This window comes from Delphinapterus leucas, chromosome 16 (genome assembly GCF_059928025.1).
Source record: "Delphinapterus leucas isolate spDelLeu-1000000601 "Yukka" chromosome 16, BTC_Dleu_Yukka2, whole genome shotgun sequence".
Lineage (NCBI taxonomy): Eukaryota > Metazoa > Chordata > Mammalia > Artiodactyla > Monodontidae > Delphinapterus > Delphinapterus leucas.
In genome coordinates, this window is record NC_143144.1 from 23985221 (window position 1) to 24012468 (window position 27248).

General features: G+C 40.0%; 2 protein-coding genes and 1 pseudogene across 4 annotated transcripts in view; 2 read left to right on the forward strand and 1 right to left on the reverse strand.

Moving 5' to 3' along the window:
• Window positions 1–11910, forward strand: part of STOX1 (storkhead box 1) — a 51587-nt gene extending 39677 nt beyond the window's left edge. The window contains exons 2-4 of the mRNA XM_022590737.3: window positions 4440–4592; window positions 6362–8723; window positions 11310–11910. Coding sequence (XP_022446445.1) covers window positions 4440–4592; window positions 6362–8723; window positions 11310–11457 — 2663 coding nt within the window. The 3' untranslated portion in view covers window positions 11458–11910. The remainder of the gene's footprint in view (window positions 1–4439; window positions 4593–6361; window positions 8724–11309) is intronic.
• Window positions 11911–16740: 4830 nt separating this feature from the next.
• Window positions 16741–18775, reverse strand: LOC149747235 (deoxyuridine 5'-triphosphate nucleotidohydrolase, mitochondrial pseudogene; annotated as a pseudogene).
• A 175-nt stretch (window positions 18776–18950) lies between these two features.
• Window positions 18951–27248, forward strand: part of DDX50 (DExD-box helicase 50) — a 32705-nt gene continuing 24407 nt past the window's right edge. Inside the window, exons 1-4 of one of the 3 annotated variants that reach the window (XM_089897580.1) lie at window positions 18951–19126; window positions 22562–22858; window positions 25390–25465; window positions 25954–26132. In XM_089897580.1, coding sequence (XP_089753706.1) covers window positions 19037–19126; window positions 22562–22858; window positions 25390–25465; window positions 25954–26132 — 642 coding nt within the window. In that variant the 5' untranslated portion in view covers window positions 18951–19036. Of the gene's footprint in view, window positions 19127–22058; window positions 22176–22561; window positions 22859–25389; window positions 25466–25953; window positions 26133–27248 lie in introns of those variants that run through there. The other 2 variants (XM_089897579.1, XM_089897581.1) reach the window with 2 other exon arrangements.

The window sequence follows — 27248 nt, forward strand, 5'->3', positions numbered from 1 at the left end:
AGTGTGTATTGTGTGGTTGAGCAAATCCTTTTTAGGTTTTGCTCTCTACTTCTCCAGTACTCTAGCCTTTATCTTTCTAGGAGAGAAGAACTTTTCCCTCCTTTTTGAATTAAGGACTTCTAAGTCCATATGAAGTGGGGCAGGTAATCAATTTAAGATCACATACAAGAAAAAAGTCACTTAGACTGTCTTGGAAGATGGGGAAGAGAGTTATATAAGTTTGTTATAAATTAAGCACATAGAGTTATGTTTAAGAAGCATAAAAATATGTGAAATTGTACTTTAATTCTGTATTTTGTCAGGTTGAGGAGGGAGATGAAAGAGAAGAAAATAAATCTCAGATGCAGAGGGTAAAAAGAAAAGCAAAGGGAATGAAGATAGGGAGAAAGGCTTATTACCCTTAGCTCAGAGGTGGAGTTTCTAGGAGGATTTTGAGTTTTAGGTCAGTTAACGTTTCTCTTGGACATTAAGTTTCATAGCATCATCTCTTATCACCGCCCTTTGAAATGCTGATTGATTAGTCATTCATGCTAGTTTCTCAGAATGCCGTAGGTATCTTAGCATCACCCAATGGGACAGCAGCAAGCAGGCCAAGAGGAGATCCTTCCCTTGGCTGACAAAGCAGACAGCAATTCTGCCCTGTGTTGTGACCGTCCAAGGTCAAAAATGCCCCAGCCTGCCAAATAGAGAAGCTTAGGTAAACAAGGGAACAGACCAATGTGATCTTTAACAGCAAACTGCTTATCACTTCCCTGATGGCAGTCCTTTATCTTTCATGAAGATACACAAAGTACTGTGAGCCACTTACCATCTTTGGCTACAACCCTTTACCCCTGGCCAGTCCTGTCACTTTCCTTCCTCTTTAACAACCAGTGCAATGTATTGGTTTCCTCACTGTCACTGGAGAGTCAAATGCAGGGTATAGCCAAGTTTTCTAAATTCTTTAGCTTGCCTCTGGCCACAGTTGACTCCCATGCAGCCCCAGGACCATATTTATTGTTCAGTGGTTAGCTACTTTAACACTGCTGTCATTAACACCCTAACGTCTCCAAAGAGCGGTCCTCAGACATGCAGCATGAACATCAACTGGGAGGTTGTTAGAAATGCAGGATCATAGGCTCATTTTCAGATCTTCTGAGTCAGATTCTACACACTACCACAATCGCCCGATGATTCTCACATGCACATTAAAGTTTTAGCCCTGTTGGCCTCCCTGACTCCCATCTTTTCGATTCCAGATTGCTTCATCTGCCAGAAACCACACTTAAGTGACCTTGAGACTCAGGGCTCCTTCATAATCTTTGTGTTCATTTTAAAATTTCCTAGGGTACTCTGAGAATGACCCCTCAAACTCCCTTTCTCCTCTTCACCTCCTCATTCCCATTTTTTCTCCTCCCATTGCTATTTTCTTTCTCCCTAACTTTACAGAGATCAGATGACTTTGCTGTGCTAATATTTTTTTCCTTCTATGCCTCAATATATTTCTGGTCTTCTGCCACCCTCTATTTTCTCAAGTTTCAGATGAAGTAATATCCTTCTCATTTCTAACAATAGTTCTTTCACCATTGCCTTTTATCTATTTTTTAATTAATTTTTGGCTGAGTTGGGTCTTCGTTGCTGCACTCGGGCTTTCTCTAGTTGCGGCGAGCAGAGCAGGGGCTACTCTTTGTTGCAGTGCACGGGCATCTCATTGCGGTGGCTTCTCTTGTTGCGGAGCACGGGCTCTAGGCACGCGGGCTCAGTAGTTGTGGCGCATGGGCTTAGTTGCTCCGCGGCATGTGGGATCTTCCTGGCCCAGGGCTCGAACCCGTGTCCCCTGCATTGGCAGGCAGATCCTTAACCAGTGCGCCACCAGGAAAGTCCCTACCTGTTCCTTTTATACACTTTCCTTTTCCCTTCCTTTAGGATCTTGCTGTCTTACTGGTCTTCTTTCTCACAGAATTATTTCCATCATCTCCACTAAACCCTTCCTTTTTGTATCCAAATATGCAAACATGTTCTTTTAAGAAAATCACAGCATACACATTTCACATTCACTTGATCCTACTTTTCTTCTGGTTTGTGTTCTGTTTCTCCTCTTTCACAATCAGATTTTTCCAACAAATGGTCTAGAACCATGGTTTACAGTTGGGGCAATTTTGACCCCCAACCCCTTCCTTTCAGGGACATTTGGCAGTATCTGGAGACATTTTTGGTTGCTGCAGCTGTGGGAGATGTTCCTGGCATCTGGAGGCCAAGGATGCTACTGAACATCGTGCAGTGCATAAGACAGCCCTCACAACAAATAATTCTCTGGCTATGGTGACCAACCATCCTGGTTTGCCTTCAGCTTTCTGGTTATAGCACTGAAAATCCTGTATCCCAGGAAACCCCTCATTCCTGGGCATACTGGGATGGTGGGTCACCCTGTATCTGGCCCCAAACGTCCAAAGTGCCAAGGATGACAAACCCTGCTCTAGAAGGAAGACCCATTAACTTCACTTTCTTCTCACCAACTCCCTTCCCTTCAGTCTGTGTTTTTTTTTTGACTGCTCACCACGTGGCTTGTTTCCCAACCAGGGATTGAACCCGCACCCTCGGCAGTGAAAGCACAGAGTCCTAACCACTGGACTGCCAGGGAATTCCCCAATCTGATATTTAATTTCTGTTCCTTCCCATGAAAACAGTTCTCTTGAAAGTCACCAATGGTCACCTTGTTCCAATCAAGTAATCCAATTGCCTCTTCTCCTCCCCTCAACCTTTTTGATCTCTTTCAAGCATTTGACACTGTTAATTTGCTCTTCATTTTTTAAAATATTTTTTATTATTTATTTGGCTGCGCTGGCTCCTAGTTGTGGCACGTGGGATCTTCGCTGCAGCGTGTGGGGTCTTTAGTTGTAGCATGCAAACTCTTTGCTGAGACATGCATGTGGGATCTAGTTCCCTGACCAGGGATCGAACCCAGGGCCCCTGCATTGGGACCACAGAGTCTTAACCATTGGACCACCAGGGAAATCCCTGCTATTCATTTTGAAGTCTTTTCCTCATAATCTTGCTTCTCTCCCTCCTACCCTCATCATTGTGCCTTCTCTCTTTTGTGGGTTCCTATTTCTACTACATTTTAAATGTAGGTAGTCTCTCAGTTAAGTGTTCCTTGGCTCTCTTCTTTACTCTTCTAATAAAAGAATTAATTTCACTCCTTATCTTTTTTTATTTTTTGCCTGTGCTATGCAGCTTGTGATCTTAGTTCTCCGACCAGGGATTGAACTTGGACCCTCGGCAGTGAGAGCATGGAGTCATAACCACTGGACTACCATGGAATTACCTAATTTCACTCCTTATCTTCAGCTCTCATCTTTATTGGTTGATTCCCAAATCACTTTCCTGAGTCCTAGTCCTTCATTTCCAATTAATTGAGGGGTTCCCTTGGATACCCAGCAGAATCTAAAACTCAACCTGATTAATGGCAGGTTAAGAAGGACAATTTTATATGTTGGCCAAGAGGAAAGATAATACAGTCTATCTTCTATTTCCAGTCTTATCTTCTATTTCGGTCCGATATAACCCTTAAACTCTACCCAACCAGGATAACTCTCTCCATGCTCTTATATATCTTGTGATTCCCTCCTTCCATGATTTTGTTCCATGTATTCTTAAACGTAGTTTTTTTTGTTTGTTTTTTTTTGTTTTGTTTTGTGGTACGCGGGCCTCTCACCGCTGCGGCCTCTCCCGCTGCGGAGCCCAGGCTCCAGACGCACAGGCTCAGCGGCCATGGCTCACGGGCCCAGCCGCTCCGCGGCATGCGGGATCCTCCCGGACCGGGGCACGAACCCGCGTCCCCTGCATCGGCAGGCGGACTCCCAACCACTGCACCACCAGGGAAGCCCCTGTTCCATGTATTCTTGAAAACTGTAAATCATTTCTGCCTTTTCCTTCTTCAGATCTTCCTAATCATTTCAATCAGGAAAGTGTGGAATGACAAAAATACTGGATTAGGAGTCAGAAGATCTATTTCTGTCACTTTACTTTCTTTTAGGATTGGGACAATTACTTGAACTTTCTATGGCTATATATATTTTAAATAAAGAAATAATAATCCTATCTGTGCCTATCTCAGGTAGCTAATATGAAAAAATGCTTTGAAAGATGTGAATTGCCATATAAGCATTGTCTGACTTGAACTCCAATAGCACTTTGAGCCTTTCATATAGAAACTTGTTATCTCTTGCTTATAAAGTAGTGACAATTAGACTTCTTAAAAGTAGAGATCATAAACTAAGCCTTTTTCTTCTGTAGTTTCTATCATTGTGCATATAATGTTAACAGATTGAGTAAAGACTGATGAAAGAAAAGCAATTCCACCTGATATTCAGTCTTTATTCTTGACTCACTAATTCCAAATATTTTATACTATATGAAATTTATCACCCTTTTTTTTTTTTTTTAAATCTCCAATTTAGGTGATGTCTTTCCAGTGCAAATGAATCCAATAGCTCAATCTCAGTTTATACCTTTGGCTGAAGTTCTTTGCTGTGCTGTATCTGATATGAATGCTGCTCAGATTGTAGTAACACAGGAATCACTATTGGAACATTTGGTGAAACATTACCCAGGTAGAGTAACACGTTTTTCTCTATTAGTTCATTGTATGTGTTTGGTTTCTATTTATAAATCATCTTAAACACATAAACTGGGCAATATCTAATTTTTTTTCTATTATAGAACCTTGTATTAGAGCCCCGGTGGAAAAAGGTCTGCATCAGCAAGTTTATGAGTATTTCTTTTATTTTCCAGATGAACTTTTTCAAAATAATGTTTATGGTAATAATTAAGTCAGACTCTGTAGAAAGGAGTGCAAAGGAAAAAATGAAGATTGAATTTCTCCCCCGCCTTTTTTTTTGACCGTGCCCCTCGGCATGTGGGATCTTAGCTCCCCAACGAGGGATTAAACCTGCCCCCTGCAGTGGAAGCGTGCGTGCGAGTCTTAACCACTGGACCACCAGGGAAGTCCCTGCCTCCTATTCTTTTTTTTTTGCGGTACGCGGGCCTCTCACTGTTGTGGCTTCTCCCGTTGAGGAGCACAGGCTCCGGACGCGCAGGCTCAGCGGCCATGGCTCATGGGCCCAGACGCTCCGCGGCATGTGGGATCCCCCCGGACCGGGACACGAACCCGTGTCCCCTGCATCGGCAGGCGGACTCTCAACCACTGCGCCACCAGGGAAGCCCGTGCCTCCTATTCTTTTTTTTTTTTTTTCATCTTTATTGGAGTATAATTGCTTTACAATGGTGTGTTAGTTTCTGCTTTATAACAAAGTGAATCAGTTATACATATACATATGTTCCCATGTCTCTTCCCTCTTGCGTCTCCCTCCCTCCCACCCTCCCTATCCCACCCCTCCAGGTGGTCACAAAGCACCGAGCTGATCTCCCTGCCGTGCCTCCTATTCTTAAATTGCTACTTCCCAGAGGTGACATCTTCTGTCGTTTATAGTTTTTCATGGACACTTTCATAAGTTGTATTTGAATATATGTATCCTTTTTAAATAAGTTGGATCATTCTATACATTCTCTCTGCACCTTTCCTTTTTTTAACTTAAAGACATGTTTTTGAGATCTTTCCGTATAAGCATATATCGATCTCTCATTCTTTTCATAGGTGCATGATATCCCAGTGCATGAATGTAGAAGAGTATTTTTTTATTTTTCCCATTATAAGATATGCTTATTGTAGAGAAATCCAGAAAATATAGAAAAGTAATCACTTATAGTACCTCTACTCAAAGGAAACCAATATTAACATATTGATGTATTTTCTTTGTGTTACACATTTTTTTCACATTTTTAACATTGTTTTCATAATATGAATATAATTTTGAACTCTGCTGTTCAGAAAGGGAATTTCTTTTAAAATTGTTACCTTCTCAGTTTGAAAAACCACCATAATCCAGATGTTAGGTAGTTTGCCCTCACCCAAGCACAGACTGATTTTCATTTTTTCTTTAGATTCTTACTGAGCTTTAAGCTATGAGAGTGGTTTTCAAAAACTTCCATGTTTGCTCTCAAGAAGGCTTTCCTTAGTCACAATTTAAATTTATAATGAGGTTGTATAACTTGGTGTTTGTGTTTGAGTGAACAGATTTTTTTCTTTGCTTAACCGGTAACCTAGCCATATGTCTTCGTGTAGACGAAATTATATTTGTTACTCAGTTGAATTATGATTATTGTTAATGCTTCTTTGACATTTTAATTATATATATTAATTGTGTTACAGTTAGCTCTGGGTTCATCAAGCAAATGTGTGGTCATTTCTGAGTTACTGATTTCACTCATTAAAATGTTTCTTATTCAGAACGTATCAGTGTAAAGTGCTTATTTGTTTTAGGCATTGCAATTCCATCTCAAGATATTCTCTATACCACTCTGGGAACTCTCATTAAAGAAAGGAAGATTTATCACACTGGAGAAGGATACTTCATAGTTACTCCTCAGACTTACTTCATTACAAATACAAACCCCCAAGAAAATAAGAGAGTCCTATCAGATGAAAGTCCCCGGATGCCAACTTCCATTACATACCTGGTGAACGTGGAAAGCTGTGCAGACCTAGCCAAAGAAAATGCGGCCCCCATATCCCATTGTCATTCTTGCCGGTGTTTCCATGATGTGTGCACTCAGTATATACAGGAACCACCAGCTGCTGCAGAAGTGACTAGAAAATGCCGGAAAGGTCTTGGGGAATCCAAACCTTTGGTACAGAATCGAACAGTTTCAGTGTCTGAGGAGAATCATGTCTGTGACAGCGCCAAACCTTTACCATTCACAAAAGACAGAGAAAAAGCCAAGAAATTTGGCTTTAGCCTCTTCTGGCGCAGTATATCCAGAAAGGAGAAGTCCAGAACAGAGCACAGCAGTTTCTCTGCCCAGTTCCCACCAGAAGAATGGCCCGTCCGAGATGAAGATAACTTGGACAATATCCCTCGAGACATTGAACATGAGATAATCAAACGAATTAATCCCATTTTAACTGTTGATAACTTAATCAAACATACTGTCATAATGCAAAAATACGAAGAACAGAAAAAATATAATAGCCAGGGCACTTCCACTTATATGCTGACACTCAGGCATAAGTATCCTTCAAAAGTGGGAGTTAAGAAAAGTCAGGGCCGGTCTGTAAAGCCTCGAAGGCGGGGCCATTCACATAGAGATAGAGACAAAGCCAGGAGTCAGGGAAGTGGGCCTCAGCCAGGAAGCATTAGGCTGGAGAAACACCCCAAGCTCCCTGCTACACAGCCCACCCCCGGAATTGAAAGCCCAAATGAAGTAGAACTTCAGAAACCACTTGGTGAGAATCCATCAGTGCTAGGTTCCCATTTGATTTACAAAAAGCGAATCAGTAATCCTTTCCAGGGTTTCTCTCACCGAAGGAGCCCAATAACCAAAGAGCACAACATCCAGAAGATCGGTGATCTGAAACCCAGTCAGATTGGACCAAAGGGAAAGCCTTTCCAAAGGGCAAGGTCTTTGGATTCCTCAAGAGTCTTTGAGAGTGAAGCCAAACAGTCATACAGTGAACAATGTAATGATAAACTGAGAGCAGAATCCATTTATGTGAATCACTCTACTGTCAAACCTATCAGTGATGACTTTAGAGATTACCTCTTCAATTACTCTCAGTGTGGTGTTTTGCAAAATGATAGTAAATGCTGTTCCTTCAGGGAAAGCACGTTGAGATGTGATGTGTATGGTGGAGAAAATGAGGCAACAATCCCTGAAGTCTCGAGGAAAAGCTACTCTCATTTTGACACATTAGAAGAGACGAAAGAAACACAGCATGTCCTGCCATCACAAGGTTCCTCTTCTTTAGACCAAGCACCCTCTGCTCGTACATCAGTTGATGAAACAATACACCAGTTCCAAAATCTTGGTCTTTTGGATTACCCAGTTGGTGCAAACCATTTGAGACAACCTGAGAGACAAGACAGAGACTCAGAGGGAACTCTGATGAGAAAGGCGTTTATCCAGGAAGCAGAGACTGTGAGTCTAGAAAACGAAGGACTTTCTGATGACGACCAGGCCTTGTATCAGAATGAAGCAGATGGTGAGGATGGGGCCTGCAGTTCATTGTATCTAGATGAGGATGACTTTTCTGAGAACGACGACTTAATTCAAATGCTGCCTGGCCACATTCAAGTTTCCTTTCCAGGGGGAAACAAGTGGAATCACTTAGGAAAACGAAAGGTGACCGAAAGGTCTCTGACTGAGTACAATAGCAACATACAGAGGTTTGAGCCTCTGGTGCTTAAAGGAAATGAACATTACAAGCCCACTGGGTTGCTTACTAATCCCGGTGAAGGCCAAAAACCTAATCTGTCTGCTGAAGACTGTGTCCTCAATTTAGGGATCCAGTCTGGTTTTGACTATGAAAAGGAACCCAGCGTAGCTAAATGTGTACAGGCCTCAGCACCTGCTGATGGAAGTATATTTGATTACTACAGCACAAGGAAAAGTGCTTCGGAGGCTGAAACCCTACAAGACCCTGTTGGTGACACAGGAAAGAAACCAGCCACCTGGAGTCAGAGTGCTCAGAATCAGGAAATGAGAAAACAGTTCACACACAAGTTAGAACTGTTCAACACTTCGCATATGCCAGTGTTGGCTCAGGACGTCCAACCTGAACATAGTCACTTGGAAGGAACAGAAAATCAGAGCATGGCAGGAGATAGTGGAATAGATTCTCCACGGTAAGTGCACATAGAAGTGATTGGCCACTATCCCACGGGAATTATTAAAATCAAGGGCATATTGAGTTACCTTGTGGGAGACTCCTGAATAAATTTTTTATAATGATACGAGTCTACCAGCCTTTACTGAATAAATTGTATGAAGTTACAATGAAATCTCTTATATAATAGGATAGAGTTCATTTTTAACGTGAACCAAGATTTGACTGTTCCACTACTACTAAATCTTGAATTATCTCTAAAAATAGGAAGGGACTACCATAAACCAAGCACTTCCTGAACTGAAGGTTGGAAAGTTTTCACTTATATTCCTGGTTCTACACAGGTTGAGATAGAGATGTGGCTACTTTCCACTAATATTTTCCATGCCAGTTTGTTTAAATAACATTGTTCAGCATATAAAAGTAATTTGGTCATAATAGAACATTTAAAGTACTGAAAAGTAGTTTTTTAAAAACATCTATAATCACCCTACCATCTAGATTTTTTTTTTTTTTTTTTTTTTTTTTTTTCCATCTAGATATTTTTAAAAATCTTTTTATATTTGGTGTATTTATACTTTGGTCTGAACATATTGAATCTATATATTTTGTCTGTTGAGCTCATACTGTAGTTACTATTTTGCATGTTGCTTTTTTCAATAGAATATAATGAACATTCCCCCATGTTATTAAATAGTTTTCTAAAAAGTCATCTTAAAATTTGGCATATATCTTCATTAGTTTTTTTATTATATAAAATTATTGTGTACCTCTTTTTTAAACAGTAATATAGAAATGTAAAAAGTAAAACTGGTAGTCTCCATTCCCTAGCCTTTTCCATTCCTATTCCGTAGAGGTGACCTAAATATTGTTAACAGTTTGGCGTATATTCTTTCAGACTTTTTCCCTTGCATTTATAAATATAATTATTTTCTAACAACAGAGCATACAGAGCTGTGGCTTTCTTTTTCACCTAATTTATCATGGATATCCTGCAATCAGTACATATATATCCTGCTTTTTGGGGTGGCACTGCGCTGTGCAGCTTGCAGGATCTTTGTTCCCCGACCGGGTATTGAACCTGGGTCCTCAGCAGTGAAAGCTCAAGAGTCCTAACCACTGGACCACCAGGGAATTCCCTCCAGCTCATTGTTTTTTTTTTTTTGCTGTGCCATGCAGCATGCATGTGGGATCTTAGTTCCCTGACCAGGGATCGAACCCGTGCCCCCTGCAGTGGAAGCATGGAGTCTTAACCACTGGACCGCCAGGGAAGTCCCTCATTTTTTGAAATGGCTGCTTAGTATTCCATTATGTGGACCCTGTTCTTTACATAACCATTATTTTCCTTCCTTTGACATTTAGATTATTCCCAGTTTTTTGCTATAATAAATCAATCTGCAGTGAATTGTTATTACTAAATGTTTGTGGACATTCCTAATTATTTATAACTTAGGCTAAATTCCTGGAAGTTTGCATTTTTTTAAACACATCTACTTTATTGGGGAACAAGATTTTTTTGCCTGAAACAATAGTTTAATTCATATTAAGTCATTGAAGTATCAAAACATGTTGTCTTTGAGGTAAACAACAGTGTAAACCAATAAGCCATGGGTTCCCTTTTTTTCCTCTCTGGCAAAAACAAAAATAAAACCAAAAACAAACCCAAAACATGAAATTGACATGAATTGAGAATTTAAATTTGAGAAATCTTGAGAAATTTAATTTTTAAAAATTGCTTATAATATGGTTTTCTTGAAAGATTTATAACTATAATCATTAAAGACATTTATAGGAAAAGAGAGGGGAGATAACATTTGGACATCAACTATGTGCCATAATTGGATTAGGATTAGGGAGACAGAGAGGAACAAGATGTTGTTGCTACCTATAGGAAGCTTACAATTTAGCTTAGTTTAGTTGAGGAGACCAACAAACAATAAACAAATTGAACTCAACAACAAAGCATAAACTCTTAATTCCACATCTCTTTGGCAGTTATGAAGAGTGATGGGCTGTGTGGGAAAGATTTATGGAGGACACATTTTTGAGACATCTCTTGATGTAATGGATAGGTGAGGGAGAGGAGGCAAGGTGGGAGAAGGGGAATGTCAAAAACAAAATGCCCAACCAGTAATGTGAGTTGGCTGAAGCAAGGCAGATGTGTTGGATAAGGGACTAACATCGCTTACAGCTCCTAGGAAAGGAACGCTAGTCAATATGAAAAATATTACAGTTGGCTTTTCCTTTCCATATGCTTACTCAAAAAAGAAACAAATTATACAAGAAGATATTGGTCATTTTAGTTGTATAGAAGAGTTTTTCATGGAGCATATTGTTTCTGCCTAGAATATACTTGATATTGGATCGAGAACAGATGTTCAGAGAATATGAACTTCTTAGAAAGCAGCTGTCAAATAATTGAGTTGCCATTGGGAATCCTTTAAAATGTAAAGAGCACTTTAGATTTTTAAAGGTTAACTTATTTGATAAGTTAGTTCCTGTTAGTAAATGTACTCCTTCAAAGTAACAAATGAAGGTATTTTGCCTTGGTTAGAAATCCAGGCCCTTTTGAAGGCAATAATTCTGTTATTTTTAATATCTTTAGGACACAGAGTCTGGCATCTAATAACTCAGTCATTTTGGATGGACTAAAAAGAAGACAGAATTTTCTGCAGAATTTTGGAGGCACAAAGAGCAGTCAAACACCCACGTCCAGTTCCTTACTACAACTAACTCCAGTCATAAATGTTTAATTCTTTTTTTAAGATTTTTTTTTCAATGTGGACCATTTTTAAAGTGTTTTATTGAATTTGTTACAACATTGCTTCTGTTGCATGTTTTGGTTTTTTGGCCTTGAGGCATGTGGGATCTTAGCTCCTTGAACAGAGATCTAACCCATGCCCCCTGCATTGTAAGGTGAAGTCTTAACCACTGGACCTCCAGGGAAGTCCCATAAATGTTTAATTCTTATTTTTCTTTTGGAAACTTTTTTTTTTTGTAAAAATGTACAGCATTAATATAGAATGTTTTAATCAACTGAGTTTGTAAGAATTCTCTAAGGCCAAGCATATATGTTATTAACCTCATTACATATTTTGTTGTAGTTACTGGTTTTTTTTCCTTTTTTGACATTGGCTTTTTTAAAGCTTATTTTACTATAAATTTATTGGGAATATATAGTTTACAATAAAAAACATGGAATCATTGGTCTTCTTCCAATTAAATGTAATTTAACTTGAATCATCAGACGGACATTCATTAGTTTCTCAAATACATAGGAAGCTAACTTACTACCTAGTAGTGAATTTTTGTACCCACATCAATACCAAGTTCTTACGGTAAGTGGATCTCACCAGATTTCAACACAGAACCCCAGAAAATAGTGTGTTAGGGTTGCATAGATACGTTGTTTGCAACTTAAGTCTTTTATAATCAGAAAGAATTTATATAGATGTGTTGGGTGCAACAAGAATTCCTTCTATCCAGTCATTGCTGCCAAGGATATCCTTTGTGAACAGCTGGAACATGAACAAATGTCTCCACACTATGATTGACTGACAATGTCCAAAATACCCATGGCAGTAGACATATGGCTCAACTGTTTGGTTCCTCCCCACGTTTGAGGCTGTCTCTACAAAATGGCTTTGAGAAGTCAGGATGTTCTCAGATGGTGGAGATAGAAGGGAAGCAGAATGGGTTGCAGGACGGCTGTGAGTGAAAGGGAGGTTCTGAATCAGAGATTTAGAGGGAAGATGCAAGATGGCTGATAGACAATTTTTCTACATTTGATCCATTTCTGTTCGCGATAAGACCTCCGTAGCCTTGCCAGAATTTTTTCCGGCAGGACTTTTCAGACCAAGTAGTGGAATGGTCAGTTCTCTTGGGTTTGGGGAACATGGAACAGTCACGAGTGGTTTCAGCATGTCGGGTAGATGCTAATGCTGATTTCTGGTTGAGGGGATGTTTCTACTAAGAGGTTTCTAAGGATTATCAAAGCCTTAGAGCTCAAGGATGATTGAATAGAGAGAGAGTGCCTCTTTCCAGCTCTCACCATCCAGATAACAGTGAAGGCCAGAATGAAGCTCAGCAGTGTGGAGAGCTGACTCCAGGCCCTGTGGGAGTGCAGAGGAGGGGAGATCAGATGCGCTGCTCTGTTTCATTGTGGTTGCACCACTCATTTCTGACTGTTGGTTTTCAGTGGCTCTGACCAACCTACCGTGGCATTCCAAGATCACCTGTGGTTACAGGGGGCAAAGCACCAAGAAGGGTAATCTGGATAGAAAAGCCTTGTGGGGGAGGCATTGGTTTAGGGGGGGGTCTTACAGCTTGGAATCAGTATCAGTGAGTGGAAGTTAGGAGAGAGAAATTTCAGCTCAATATGAAGAACTTCCTATTAGACAAAACTATCTGAAGATGAAATAGGCGGCTTTGTAAACAGATGAACTTCCTGCTGTTTAGGACATTCAAGCAGAGGCTTGGTGATCCCTTGACCGGTGTGTTGCAGAGGTATTTCCAGTACTTTTCTTAAAAGGATGACTGAGCTAGATGATTTTGAAGATTCCTCCCAACTGTAAGGTTCTGTGCTTATAAAACTCAGTGAAGGTTATATGTCAAATATATCCAATTAAAAAAAAGGAAAAAAAAAGATTCATTGAGGATCCTGTGAAGTACTGAACTCACTCAAGATTCCCAAGTTGCTTCCAGTTCCTCATTTCTGCACCTATCCCTACCAATCCTTGGAAAAATGAGTACCAGCAACTCTTCTATCTTTGATCTTGGACCTGGACAATTTTCTTAATAGAGTAAGGAATCCAAAGTCTTTTGTGACTCTATCCACCTCAAGGGACCAGTGAAATCCATCTAATCTTGCCACCAGGTGCATTATGACACTCTCTAAATGTATTAAATGAAGCCTATTATGAAACCAATAAACCTCCCTTCTACAAAACACAACATATGACCACAGGTATTAAAGATGAGCGTGCATGTTATTAAATTGTTGTTTGGGAGATTATTCTCTACAATGGGTGACTTGAATTTTTCCCACTATTTTTGTGTGTGGAAATTTTACTTATTCTCTTTCCCATTGCAGCCTGTTTGCTAAGAGAAAACTGTTCTCTTGAAACAGCATGGTGACCTGAGCTTCAGAGTCAGATAAGTTTAAATCCCAATTCCAATCCTTGGTAGCTGTGTGATGGAGAAAGTTACCAAACTTCTCTATTCATTTTTTTCATCTGTGAAGGATATCTACTTTATAGGATTGTCGTAAGATTTGAGGATAATCTATTGAAAGTGTCCAATGCAGGAGGCACCTATTATTGTTACAAACATATGTGTGTATATTTTTATATATTGATTCACAAAACTTGTCTAATACATGGCCTACTATACAGGTAACCTGTTTTTGCCAGGTTGTCTGGAATTCCTCCATTTAGAGAGTCCTTTAGGTTAAGATTATAGAAAAGTATTGTTAATCAAAATCCAGATATGCCTGGGGGAGGTATTATGCTTTTGGCTAACAAGTTTTCAGTTCATACCTCATGCTATAAATAGGATAAAGTATGCAAAGCATGGGCTGATTGTGGCTACTCATATAATGTGAGATCATGTTCATCCTCTTTCATCTGGGATATCAGACCCCTAGGAATCCTTAGAATAGCTGGCTTCTGCAAACTATTTTCAATATTTCAAAAATCCTAATGGAAATTGTACATTCCCTTTGCTTAACTCCTTGCTACTAAAACATCAGTTTCTTTGCCAATGACTGAAATTACACCTGCTCAGTAATGCAACTCTATCACATGCTGGTGTGACATTGTTAAGCTTCATTTGTATCTTATTCATATATTAGAAGAATGATCATGAGTCAATTATTATTAAATGCAATTTAGCAGACAGAATGTTTCAAAGTGTCAGAGCCATGAGGAAAAAACAGAAGAAAGAGCCATAGCAGTGAAAAAATTTGGGATCAACTGTATTTTGAGAACCCATCCTACAGCTACCTGAGAAGGCTTTTAAGGAATGGGGAAGACAGACTAGTGCCCAAAGGGAGTGTGGAAGAGAGGCATGAGAGTCACGAAACAAGAATGGTGAGGGGATATATCAAAAACAAACTCATGACTATCTTTCTGGCCTCTACAGATCTTTCTCTCAGTTGAAGTCTTAGACACATGTTCCATTTTTAGCAGTTGAGCAGGTCCTATTTCTTGGGGAATGGTGCCCTCTTCTGGAGTAACTGATGTGACTGTTCCCTTCCACCACTTGATTGAAAAGCATCAAAGTAATTGATTAGAAAAACAGACCTCCTCCCTCTATTTAAAAAGCTTTCCCAAATAATTTGAATTAGGAGCTAGATACATACATCAGTATACATATGCTAAATATGTTCAAAGCTGTCTCCTTGCCAACACTGTCAAAACCTGGAGCTAAAAGTAGAAATGTAAGTACCTCTGTACATCATCTCTGCTGTACTGTTATATCAGGGGATGCCCCCAGTTTCCCTGAACTATCAGTAGGAAAGGCATTTTTGCCCCCCACTTTACTAACAAAAACACAGGTTTTCGAGTTTAGTTGGCCAAGGTCATGTGGCTAGCCATGGCAGAAACATCGTTCCTGGTCTCTCTTTCATTTTCTTCTTACTTCTTAGTGCTCTCCTCACTCTCTGCCCCCAGTATCTCTTGATCGATTTATAGCTGAGCCTTAAACTATTTCCATCTCATAACATGATGGTTCTGTTATTTAAAAATGATGGTTCAATTCCTCTTGTCACATAAGATTGACATGCAGATGCAAAATGATGGTTCTTTTTACCTTCTACTCTCTATGGAATAAAAATTAAAATCTAGCCCTCTAGGTTTGAGAATGACCAGAGCGAGGCAAGTTTATAAAAAGTCATCTTAAAAAAAAAAAGTCATCTTGTTTTTATAGGGTTTAATGAGCCAAAGTGAAAGGCAAGGGAAATCTTTATAGAATGTTGCAACAGACCATCAGATGAGGCACCCCAACTGTCAAATTTTGAGAAAGAAATTATATCAGTGGCTCTGGCAAGATATTTGGAAAACAAAGATGTTCTAATAAGATTACATTTTGAGTTACTTGTATATTTTAATTATTCATGCTACCCCTTCAGGTTCCTCCCATAAATTTTTTTAAATAAATTTATTTATTTATTATTTTTGGCTGCGTTTGGTCTTCGTTGCTGCGCACGGGCTTTCTCTAGTTGCATCGAACGGGGGCTACTCTTCGTTGCGGTGCGCGGGCTTCTCATTGCGGAGCATGGCCTTTAGGCACACAGGCTTCAGTAGTTGTGGCTCACGGGCTCTAGTTGTGGCGCATGGGCTTAGTTGCTCCGAGGCATGTGGGGTCTTCCCGGACCAGGGCTCAAACCCATGTCCCCTGCATTGGCAGGTGGATTCTTAACCACTGCGCCACCAGGGAAGGCCACCCCCCCCCCAATCAATTTTTCATCATCAGTATAAATCTCTTGAGACTTATAGGGACCAAATATGAAAAAAAGAATTATTCCACCATTCCCAAGTTTTCTAGTTGATGCCCACTGAGAACACATATGTAGTGGTACCCCAATTTTTTCAGCTAAGCCACAGTTTGGTCAAGTTACTTATGACTAGGTTTAATTTACACACAGTTGCCCTTTCCACCTGACATAGCAGCCAGTTTTGTTTACATGAGTTCGGTGCTCAGAAAGGTAGGGTTTTTAGAGTGTCCCAAATCACAGAAGGTCATTTAAAAAACACTAGTATACTTATTAGTCTCTTGCCTAGAGCGTCTCCAACAGTCTAGTCCTTTCCTTTTTCAGACCTGCTGTATGACCTTTGACATAAAAATGAATGCCAAAAATAGTCTTGAGGAGCTAAAACTTCATCTGTGTTTGATTTTCAACCACAACATACTAACATCTATTCCTATTATTATCCCAATTTTATACCTGTGAGATTCTTAGCCACACCCACTCCTGCTTCCATGCACATCATACCCTGTTGTAGGGCTACAAAGACTTCACAGTGGTAGAATTGAGAGTGGGTGTGAGAGAGTGGGACAAAAAGGTTTTAGAAAAGACCAATCTAGAGATGCATAGCTATTCCCATAATCTAGGGAGAGAGATGCATTTTTTCACCATCAACACCTGAACACTCCATTTGTTCACAGTATTGAATCCATAAGGTAACGTTTAGACAAACATATAGCCCCTGACTTCAGGCCAATCCACACTTAATGCAGGAGGCCTGTAGCAATCACAGATTTATCATTTGTGGTTTCAGCTATTTAGGACCAATCCCCAAACTCCAGGACTTGTAGCAATCTGAAATTTTGCTAAGACATAAGTTTGATGCTCAGGTTACAAGGCTGGTGTGCTAGACATTGTCAAGTGGTTTGTGAAGTGCCCCTGCTTCTACACTGCAATTTGCTTTCTTGTTCTCGAGAGTAGGTTGAAGAGATCATGAAGAGTTAAAAGGAAATGGCTCTGAAATGAAAGCCAATCAGCTAGCACCTTTTTTTGTTTTCACTTTAAGCAAAGTCTTTATTTTCAAGGAAAAAGTATATTTTCTCATTTTCTGTTCTTGGCATAAATTTTAATTATTTCCAGTGGAACCAAAACCTCCTGAACCCCTTTCAGTGTTATCTAAAACTTGAACTTCCTCTATTTCTGGGTAAAATATCCGTTCACAAATGAGCCGTGCAATTCGATCACCCTTCTCGACATCGAACTTTTCTTTGCCAAAATTAAACAGTACAACACCAACATTTCCTCTATAATCTTCATCTATGACACCAGCTTCTACATCTATGAAGTGTTTTGCAGCCAAGCCAGAACGTGGAGCTACTCTCCCATAGCACCCATTAGGAAGAGCTATCTGAATGTCTGTTTTCACAAGAGCTTTCTCCATAGGTGGTACTGTGTAATCACAGGCACTGTATAGGTCATACATAGCCCGCGGCGCGCTCGGACCCCTTGGTCGGAGCGGTGGCGTGCTCCGAAAGCCGGAAAAGCGGAGCCTCATGCTGCCCTCCTCCGCAGGCCGGGCCCATTTGCTGGGGGAGATGACTTGTGCCTCTTGAGAGCAGGGCATGGCAGGGCAGAATGGGAGCACAAAGGGAGCAGGCAGAACAAGAGACGTAAGGATGAGCGCAGCGCACCCCAGCTAGCACCATTGATGTAAGAAAAGAAAGGTACATTCTCAGGAGTTAGTCCTTTGTATTATCAAAAGGTTTCCAGTTTTGTTCAAGGCTGTAATTCAGGGCCAGTTAATTCCCATAACTAATATCCTTTTATCCACTGCAAATACATAATCTGTCAAAGACATTTAGGCTTGTTTTTTCTCTAGGTTTCTCCAGGTTTTCCTAACGTCATTCATTCTATGTTTCATAGGAGCATCTTCCCCCCAAACGCTTTGGTAAGCCCAAAGCTTTAAGGTTGGTGTGGCAGGGAAAGCATTGATCTCGGATTCAGGAGTTGAGTTTTCTAGTCCTGTGTGCCACAAACTGTGTGACTTCAGACAAGTAAATCCCTCTTTTAGGGGTTAGTTTCCTCTAACGTCAAATGGGTGGGAAGGCCCTAAACTAAACTAAGGACCAACTTCATGACTAAAACCTAAGACTTGAGGGAAGGCTGTCCGGGCCTAGTCTTCACCTCAAGCCCATCTAGCCCACTCCAGACACCAAGACACCCTTTCCCACCAACTCAGGGCCGCTGGCCTCGGGCGAAGCTGTTAGACGTTAACGCCTCACCCCGCAACGGGCGGGGCCGAGGCCCGCAGCTTCCGGCGTCGAAAGGCGACGCGGCGCGTGGCGCTCCCATCGCCCCGCCCGCTCCCCCCCGCCCTCCACGGGCGGGTTCTCCTGCCAGACCGCCACACGCGCGGCCGCTGTCCGCCGCCGTTGAGGGGCTTCCTAGCCCCAGCAGTGAATGCTGGGAAGCCCCGAAGCATCTCCGCTGTGGCAAAGAGAAATGTTCGGAGTGGGGGAGGGGGAGAGGGAGAGGGAGAAAACAAATCCGAACATTTTATGCTAATCAGTTCGCGCCTCCTTTATGGAGATTGGTCAGGGTTTTACTCTAGAAGCCAATCATTTCAGAAGAACGGTGAGCCAATCGAGACTCCTCGCATTCATTGGCTGGGAGACTGAGTCGCAAGGAGAGAGTTTAAACGGAGAGTATCCGGGATTATTTTCCCCCGCCGTGCGGTGCGTGTCTCGGAAGTGACGCAGGCCCTGGCCGGGAGGCTGCCCTGCCCCCGCTTCCTTTCGCCCCGTCGCTACCCGTAGGTAGTTGTGGCCGGCGTGCCCAGAGGGAGGCGGCGGCAGCAGTGGCGGCGAATGATGCCTGGGAAACTCCTCTGGGGGGACATTATGGAGCTGGAGGCACCTTTGGAGGAGACCGAGAGCCAGAGGAAGGAGAGGCAAAAGGTGCGCTGAGGGTGGGCCGCGCCTCCTTTTGGGCTGCGCCGGTTTGGGCGGGGAGGGGAGTCTACCTGATGGCCTGTCACAACCGGGCCGGAGCATCCGAGGGCCTCTCCTCGCGCCACCCTCGTCCCTGGGAGGTCGCTCCGGGACCACTACTACCTCCACACCCCTAACCTGGAGAAGGGCAGCACTGGGCTTGGGCCCGGCCTCTCGTGGTCCCCGTCCTTCCTGTCGGCGCCTGCGAGATGGGCAGACTCAAGTTCTCATCGCGGAATCTGTTCTTTCTGTCCTCTTCTTAAGCAGCGAGGCCTGTCATTTGGTTCTCGTTGGCCGTCTTAGAAGATGATTAAGAAAAACGATTGCCTTGAATATGTGTAACTTCTCCGTCATTCTGTCCTGTATGCGAGAATCTTGGGGAAAGCGATCTTAGATTTACAGACCTCGATAACGCGTCAGTAGAGGATTGAGGAAAAGTGTCACAGCCAAAATTGCCAGGATTTGGCTGTGATGGAGATCGCGTGGGTTGTATTAGTAATAGCCTTTTATGTTAGTATTTTCATTCAATTCACAAATGTTTATGGAGCCTAATTTATGCCAGACTCTTTGCTGGGCACCAGGAAGGTCCTTGCCCTCAAGGAACCTGTTAGAAGAGTTGTAGAGACTTCCTGCCCCATCCCTCAAAAGAAGAAAGAGAGGGAAAAGAAAACAGAGCTTGGAGGGTAAGGAAGCAGTGTTTGAAGGCTGACATTTGACAAAAGAATGAAAATATTCTCTGTAGTCCCAGAGAGCAGAACCTACCCTTCTGACCTTATCACCAAGGTAAACTTGCCATTCTAGCCAAGCAGTTATTATTTTTTATTGTGGTAAAATACACATACTATAAAATTTACCATTTTAACCATTTTAAAGTATACATTTTTGTAGCATTAAGTACACTCACATTGGTCTGCAGACATCATATTCATTCAACTCCAGAACTTTTCATTCTCCCAGACTGAAGCTCTGTGCCCATTAAACACCAACTCCTCAGTTGCCCTCTCTCCCCAGCCCCTGGCAACTACCATTCTCCTTTCTGTCTCTATGAATTTGACTGCTGAAGATAACTCATGTAAGTGGAATCACCAAGCAGTTATTTTAATTTTTGCTCATTCTAAAATACTTGTCCCTTCTTCTGCATCCATATCCTATCCATCTGTCAAGGTTTAGTTTATGTCTTTTGTAACCACTCCAGTGTACACATACAGTAATCTCATTCCCCCTTGAAGTCTTGTTCGAGTGCTATCTTTATCATTTGATTGGCATTTATTATGCCCTTCCTTGTAAAGTTAGCTCATTCTTCCTGAGTATATCTTTCCCAAGTATTTCCCAAAGATCCTTGAGGGAAATGACCATATCTTTGTCCATGCTTGCATTTCACTATATCCTTGTGAATTAGTGGCTTTCACGTTGTAGTTTCTCCAGAGGTACTTGTTGATTTTCCTTTAATTATGAAAGATAACTAAAGATTTGGAAACAGATTGGAGTACCAACTAATAGAAATAGACATTCAAATAGTGGTCTGGCATCCAGATGAAGGTAACTGGTTTTGGATGTGTTAAGATATGGAGCTGGGCCTTAGGTTCTCAGAACTGGAGTGCAGGTTAGGAAGGAAGCCTGGAAGTGTATGTTGAAGCCATGAAAATGGTATGAAAGTGTACATAGAGAACAGAGACTTAAAGAGCACCCACAGAAGGAGAAGGGAGAGGAGACATTGAAGAAGACAGAGGTAACAGGGTAAGGAGGGAATGTAGTGTGTTGTGGAAGCCAAGAAGATGGAGAGTGTCGAGCACTGTGGATCTGATGTGGAACAATGTATTTCATCACCTTGGGTATTGCTGGGCTTGAACCTAGAGGTCTCATTTTATCTTGCTTCATCTCCCTGAAGTGCAGGCCCAGGAGCAATTCAAACCCTGAGGCTTGCTCTATAAATAATCTTGTTTTTCTATAGAAGAATCTATTGGTTTGGGGAGATGTGGGATAGTTCAGTTAACTAAGGATCAAATGATGTAACATATAACTCTATAACTTATATTAATGTAAAACTCTGATGTTTACAAAGCATTTTCAAATATTCAGTTTTCATAGCAACTCTTATTTCATGAATGAGAAAATTGTATGTGAAAGTATTCTGTAGAAACTGTGTAAATCATGGTGAAAATTTTGGTGCTGGTTGTTTTTACCAAGACTAGTCACTACCATCTAATTTATTTTGAACATTTCCATCTAATTTATTTTGAACATTTGACCAAGTAATTTTGGAGTGCTAAATTTCCAAATCATTTCTTGCTGTCTGCAAATATTAAAACAAAAGTTGGCATTTCAAAACTAAAGTTGCACCCCCTCCCCCCTTTTTTAAGTTCTATTAACTAAATTTGTAAAACTAAAAAATTTTCTGGGATTACTAATATAGTTATCCTTCCATAGGAGTATAACAATTGGGCTTTTCTTTAACCTGTTTATCAAAGTTCAGGGAGGAAGCATGATGTGAAAAGAGCATGGGTTTTCAAGTCAAACAGGGCTTGATTTCTAGCACTTTCACTTGCAAGAAATCCCGTATGTGGGTCTTTGGCAAGTTACTTATCTCTAAGAACTTGTTTCCTCATCTGTAAAACGGCAAAGGTGATACAGGTTTGCTATCCCTTATCCAAAATCCTTGGGGCTAGATATGTTGTCGAATTCAAAATTCTGGGGTTTTTAAAAGGGTAATACCCTAGTAGGGTTTGGGGCCCCGAACCTATAATCAAACACCTTAATATTAAATGTGAATATTCATACTAAGTGGAATAAATAAAGATTACAGATAGTCTCACATTAGTTGAAGTCAAATTTTGCCACAAAATGAGTTCAGGTCAGGTAAGGTTTTGTCTCCAAATAAATTACAAAAAAACTTTCGGTTTTCAGAACTTTATGGATATTGGAATTTCGGATAAGGGATTATGGACCTGTACTTCCCTTATAGGGTTGTTATGAAGATTTAAACAAGATAAGCTGAAAACATATTACACAATGCTGGGTAGGTACTCAGTAAATATTAATTTTTTTCTTGGAGATATTAGAAGTTTTTGCTTGTTTTTTAATTTATAAATCTTGAGTTCTCATTCTTTTACTGAAAAGAAGCTATTTCAGTTTCCCTTAAATGTTATAATGGGATTAAAGAGGGACTAGAGGCCAGGTCTTAAGAGTGCAAGATTTGGGCTGAGAAAGAAAGAAATAGGTAAAGCTTAGGCTTGGCATTAGCAACCAGTCTGGATTTCTACCAGGTACCTTTTCAAGATTACTGTAGATTGAGCTTTGCTGGTTGGGGGAGTCATACTCTAACTCCTCTAGAGTCTTAAAAGCAAAGCAAACCTTGTGACCCTCTTGTCACCCTCTTGTCACTGCTTCTTTGTTTTTCCACAGAGTGATAGAAGGAAGTCAAGGCACCATTATGACTCAGATGAGAAATCAGAAACAAGAGAAAATGGTGTTGCAGATGACCTGGATGCTCCCAAACCCAAAAAAACTAAAATGAAAGAGAAACTAAATGGTGACACTGAGGAAGGATGTAATAGACTTTCAGATGAATTTTCTAAATCTCATAAGTCAAGAAGAAAAGATCTGTCAAATGGAGATATTGATGAATATGAAAAAAAATCAAAGCGAGTGTCATCCTTAGATAGTTCTACTCATAAATCAAGTGAAAATAAACTAGAAGAGGTATGGATACTTTTTGTTTTGCATTTGACATTATCCTTGAAATACAGGATAATTTGATTCTTTAAGACTAATTAGAATTGATTCTACAGTGTTTCCTGCTTAGTGTCCAATACTCTCAGTTGGACTGGGGAGTCTATACAGCTGAAACCTGAGCCTTTTCCCCTTTGTCTCTTGTTTCTTTCATTATATTGCCTTTTTCTTGGTGAAGAGATTGGTGCCGGGGGGACTTGGTCAAGTTTAAACCTTTCCTGTACATTTGGGTTCCTAAATAGATTTTCCAAATTGCTTATTGATGGTCACCTACTTGCATTTCTTACGGTTATTTCAGCCCTCATCATTACTCATGAATTAAGTTCTGACTTTCTGAAACGGGGTACATAAAGGCCTCTTGACTTTGTATATTTTGCCTTCTGTTTCTTGTGCTTCTGTAACAATAGCAACTTTCAATGATTTTTAGGTCTTACTGTAACTCAAAGCTGTTTGCTTTTTTAAAACAGAAATGAAACATATGAAAATGATCTGAAGAAATTTGTTCTCCTGGATATTAATTTTTTGGGATGTATAGAAAACATGCTTAGTATAGAATCTTCATTCCTGGACTCATTACTTTTGCCAGTATCTGTTAGAGTAGGTATATTCTTCCACAGAATTTACTCAATTTGTTCTTGCACTTTTTTTTTTTTTTTCCGGTACGCGGGCCTCTCACTGCTGTGGCCTCTCCTGTTGCAGAGCACAGGCTCCGGACGCGCAGGCTCAGTGGCCATGGCTCACGGGCCTAGCTGCTCCGCAGCATGTGGGATCTTCCTGGACCGGGGCACGAACCCGTGTCCCCTGCATCGGCAGGCGGACTTTCAACCACTGCGCCACCAGGGAAGCCCTGTTTTTGCACTTTTCCTCTATCAGAGTTCATAGGTTTATCTGGGCATTACAAATTGTCATTAAATTACTCAGCTCTTAAACAAAAAAGAACTTTAATATTCTTAATAACTCTTGGTATTTAATAATCTTTACATTTAAAAAATCTGATAGTTGCTGTTAATTTAAATACATTTGAGCTTAATTTAATGTGTAATCTTTGGGGAGCTTTGAGAAAAAATGTTGACTCCTTGCTTTACAATATGGTGTTTTTTTATTTGTGAGTTTGCTATTTGTCAGGAAGCATATATGTTAGAGAGTTGTTCTAAATAAGGCCCTACAAATCTGTATTGCTGAGCAGCAGAGTGTACTTCTTGCTCTGTTGGGATTTTGCCTGCTATAGTGCTCTGTATTGTAATAAGCTTAACTGTTTTATTATTTTTAGATTATGTTAGGGTTCAGGAGTTCTACTTCTAGGAATTTATCCTCCTAAGGAGATTATCACGAGGTGTACAGAGATGTATGAATCAGTATCTTATCACAGTGATGTTGGTAACAGCGAAAAATTTAAACATCCTAAATGTCTGATAGTAGGCAATTGGTTTGATAAAATATGCTATACCTATGTAATAGAATGCATTGATCTTAAAGGGCATAGATATGTTAGAAAGGTATTCAGTCTATCTTGTTAAATGAAAAAAATGATTACAAAGTAGTATATACATATGATTTTATTTCATTTAAAAATGTATATGTGCATAGAGGAGTGTGTTTCAAATGTGTCTTTAGCTGATTGGATTGTAGATAATTTTACAATTTCTTTCTTTTAATATGGTTTCTAAAATTTCTGCAATGAAAATGTGTACTTCTCTAATCAAATTTTTTTCCTTTAATCTTAAAAAGATAACATTGAGGTTTGCTTAAATGGATTAAATTTGAATTTGATGTTATGTCTTTTATCTGGTCTTAGTTTGTAACTTGTTATGGTGTGTGGTTTTGGAACTACCTTCTTTAAACAACCAGTAATAAAGTTTTTAAGTAGATGTATTGTCTTTGTTCTATATATGCATTGACTAGTACACAAAGTTTTCAATAGATGTTAAATGACAATGTCATGCTAACCTCTATATATGTTTGAGAAATTTTCAAGCTTACAGGAACTTTTCCTTGTATTAATGACATAAAAAATGCTTTTTAGATTCATAGAACAACTTATTTAACTTTTAGTTTTAGAAACAATTTACTTTCCTCATTGCTTAGCTTCTTTTGGGGCGGTTTTATAGGCTTGTGTTAATCTTCGTAATTAATATTATCTATATCTGTGAATATGATTTAGATTATTGAATACCTCTTTCATAATATCTTCAGCCAAGTGGAATTATATTTTGATCTATGTAGTAAATGTATTTCTAAAGAGTTTTATGTGTGAATTAATCATTTTTAAATGTATTATGGGAAAGTGTATTAAGCTTGTTATTTAAAGAGATAGTTTTGAAATTAAAAGAATTTCCCACTAATTTATCTTGTAAGTTAATCTATACAGTTTTTGCAAATACTAACTAAAGTTGGTTTGTTAGTTCATTTAGTAGAGCTAAAAGCAGTAAATGAGTGAAAGATTCTAAATACCTGGTCGGATATGAACTATATCAGTTAGGTCTTCGATTTCATTTTGACAGACCCTAACACGTGAACAGAAAGAAGGAGCCTTCTCCAATTTCCCTATTTCTGAAGAGACTATAAAGCTTCTGAAAGGTACAATGAATTTTTTTTTTAAATTTATTTTATTTATTTATTTTTGTCTGCGTTGGGTCTTCATTGCTACACTCCGGCTTTCTCTAGTGCGGTGAGCAGGCTTCTCATTGCGGTGGCTTCTCTTGTTGCGGAGCACAGGCTCTAGGCGCGCAGGATTCAGTAGTTGTAGCTCATGGGCTCTAGAGCTCAGGCTCAGTAGTTGTGGCTCATGGGCTTAGTTGCTCCGCGGCATGTGGGGTCTTCCTGGACCAGGGCTCGAACCCGTGTCCCCTGCATTGGCAGGCAGATTCTTAACCACTGTGCCACCAGGGAAGTCCCTCAGACCAATTTTTAAATAATTCCTCTTTGGGGTAGGAATAACTGTAAATGTTGTTAGGTGATGTATCTTTAGGCACATGTTGATGAATCAGGAATGTTATTTTCAAATAAATGTAGTTTTTCCTATTGCTGGTCTTAAGTAAATATTTCAATGAAATCTCATTTTACAGGTCGAGGGGTAACATATCTCTTTCCTATTCAAGTTAAGACTTTTGGTCCTGTATATGAAGGAAAAGATTTAATTGCTCAAGCGCGGACAGGAACAGGAAAGACATTCTCTTTTGCCATCCCCTTGATTGAAAGACTCCAAAGAAATCAAGAGACAATTAAAAAAAGCCGCTCACCAAAGGTAACCATTATAGGGAGTAAAAGGTTTAAACATTAATGGAAAGAGAAAGAAAGAGTATACTGGTCTTGGGAGTGCCCTGGTGGTCCAGTGGTTAGGACTCGGCGCTTTCACTGCCGTGGCCCGGGTTCAATCTCCAAGCAGGGATTGAATCTGGGAACTAAGATCCTGCAAGCTGCACAGCGTGACCAAAAAAACAAACAAACAAACCACAATATACTGGTCTTAAGTTCAAGTACCCCAAAGATAGAAAAGTTAGTCAGTCCTGGGGCATAAAGTAAAAATTTGGGTCCTAAAGCAAAAATTTGATTTTTAAGATAAATCTCAAGTAAAACTCAAGTGAGTTATTGCGTATGAATGTAGTGTGTATGGATCCATAGATGTCTTTGATAACTGTATATTGTGAAGCCAGCATATCTGATTTTAGGAGTATTTACAGTTAGTATATTTAGTGACCTTTTTCTTCTCTTTTTTCAGTTCTAACCTTTGCTTTTAAACAGTAATTTTGCTGAAGTGGTATTTATTTATTTGGTCATTCGGTAAATAATATTTATTTTACTGATTGACTTTAAGAGTATTGTAGAAATGATACTGCTACTCCCTGTGTTGTTGGAGTACTGGAGATCTGTCTTAATTTATCAGTAGTAAAGAACAGAGAGGACCTAGTGAAATTTTAGCCTAAAATTTGACCCTTTTAGAACCTATGTTCACTTTCAGGTTCATAAACGTGAAGAAGAAAAGAATCAGTATTGGGACTTCCCTGGCAGTCCAGTGGTTAAGACTCCACACTTCCACTGCAGCGGGCACGGGTTCCATCCCTGGTTGTGGAACTAAGATCCTGCATGCCGCGCAGCGCGGCCAAGAAAAAGAATCAGTATCAAAATTTGAACAGATATGTGGCTAAAAGTAATTTGTTCTTTGAGACTTCTAAATATTATTACAGTGTGAAAGTAAATTCACATATATGAATGTAATTAAATAATAGTGGTCTTGGAACAGGACAAATCTTTTTTTAGAGAGTTCTGTTTCTTAGGTGAAATTAGGAAGTCTGAAAGTAATAGAAATAGGACACAGTCCCAACACTGCATTTAAAAAGCTTTTATGCTAGAAGGACATTAC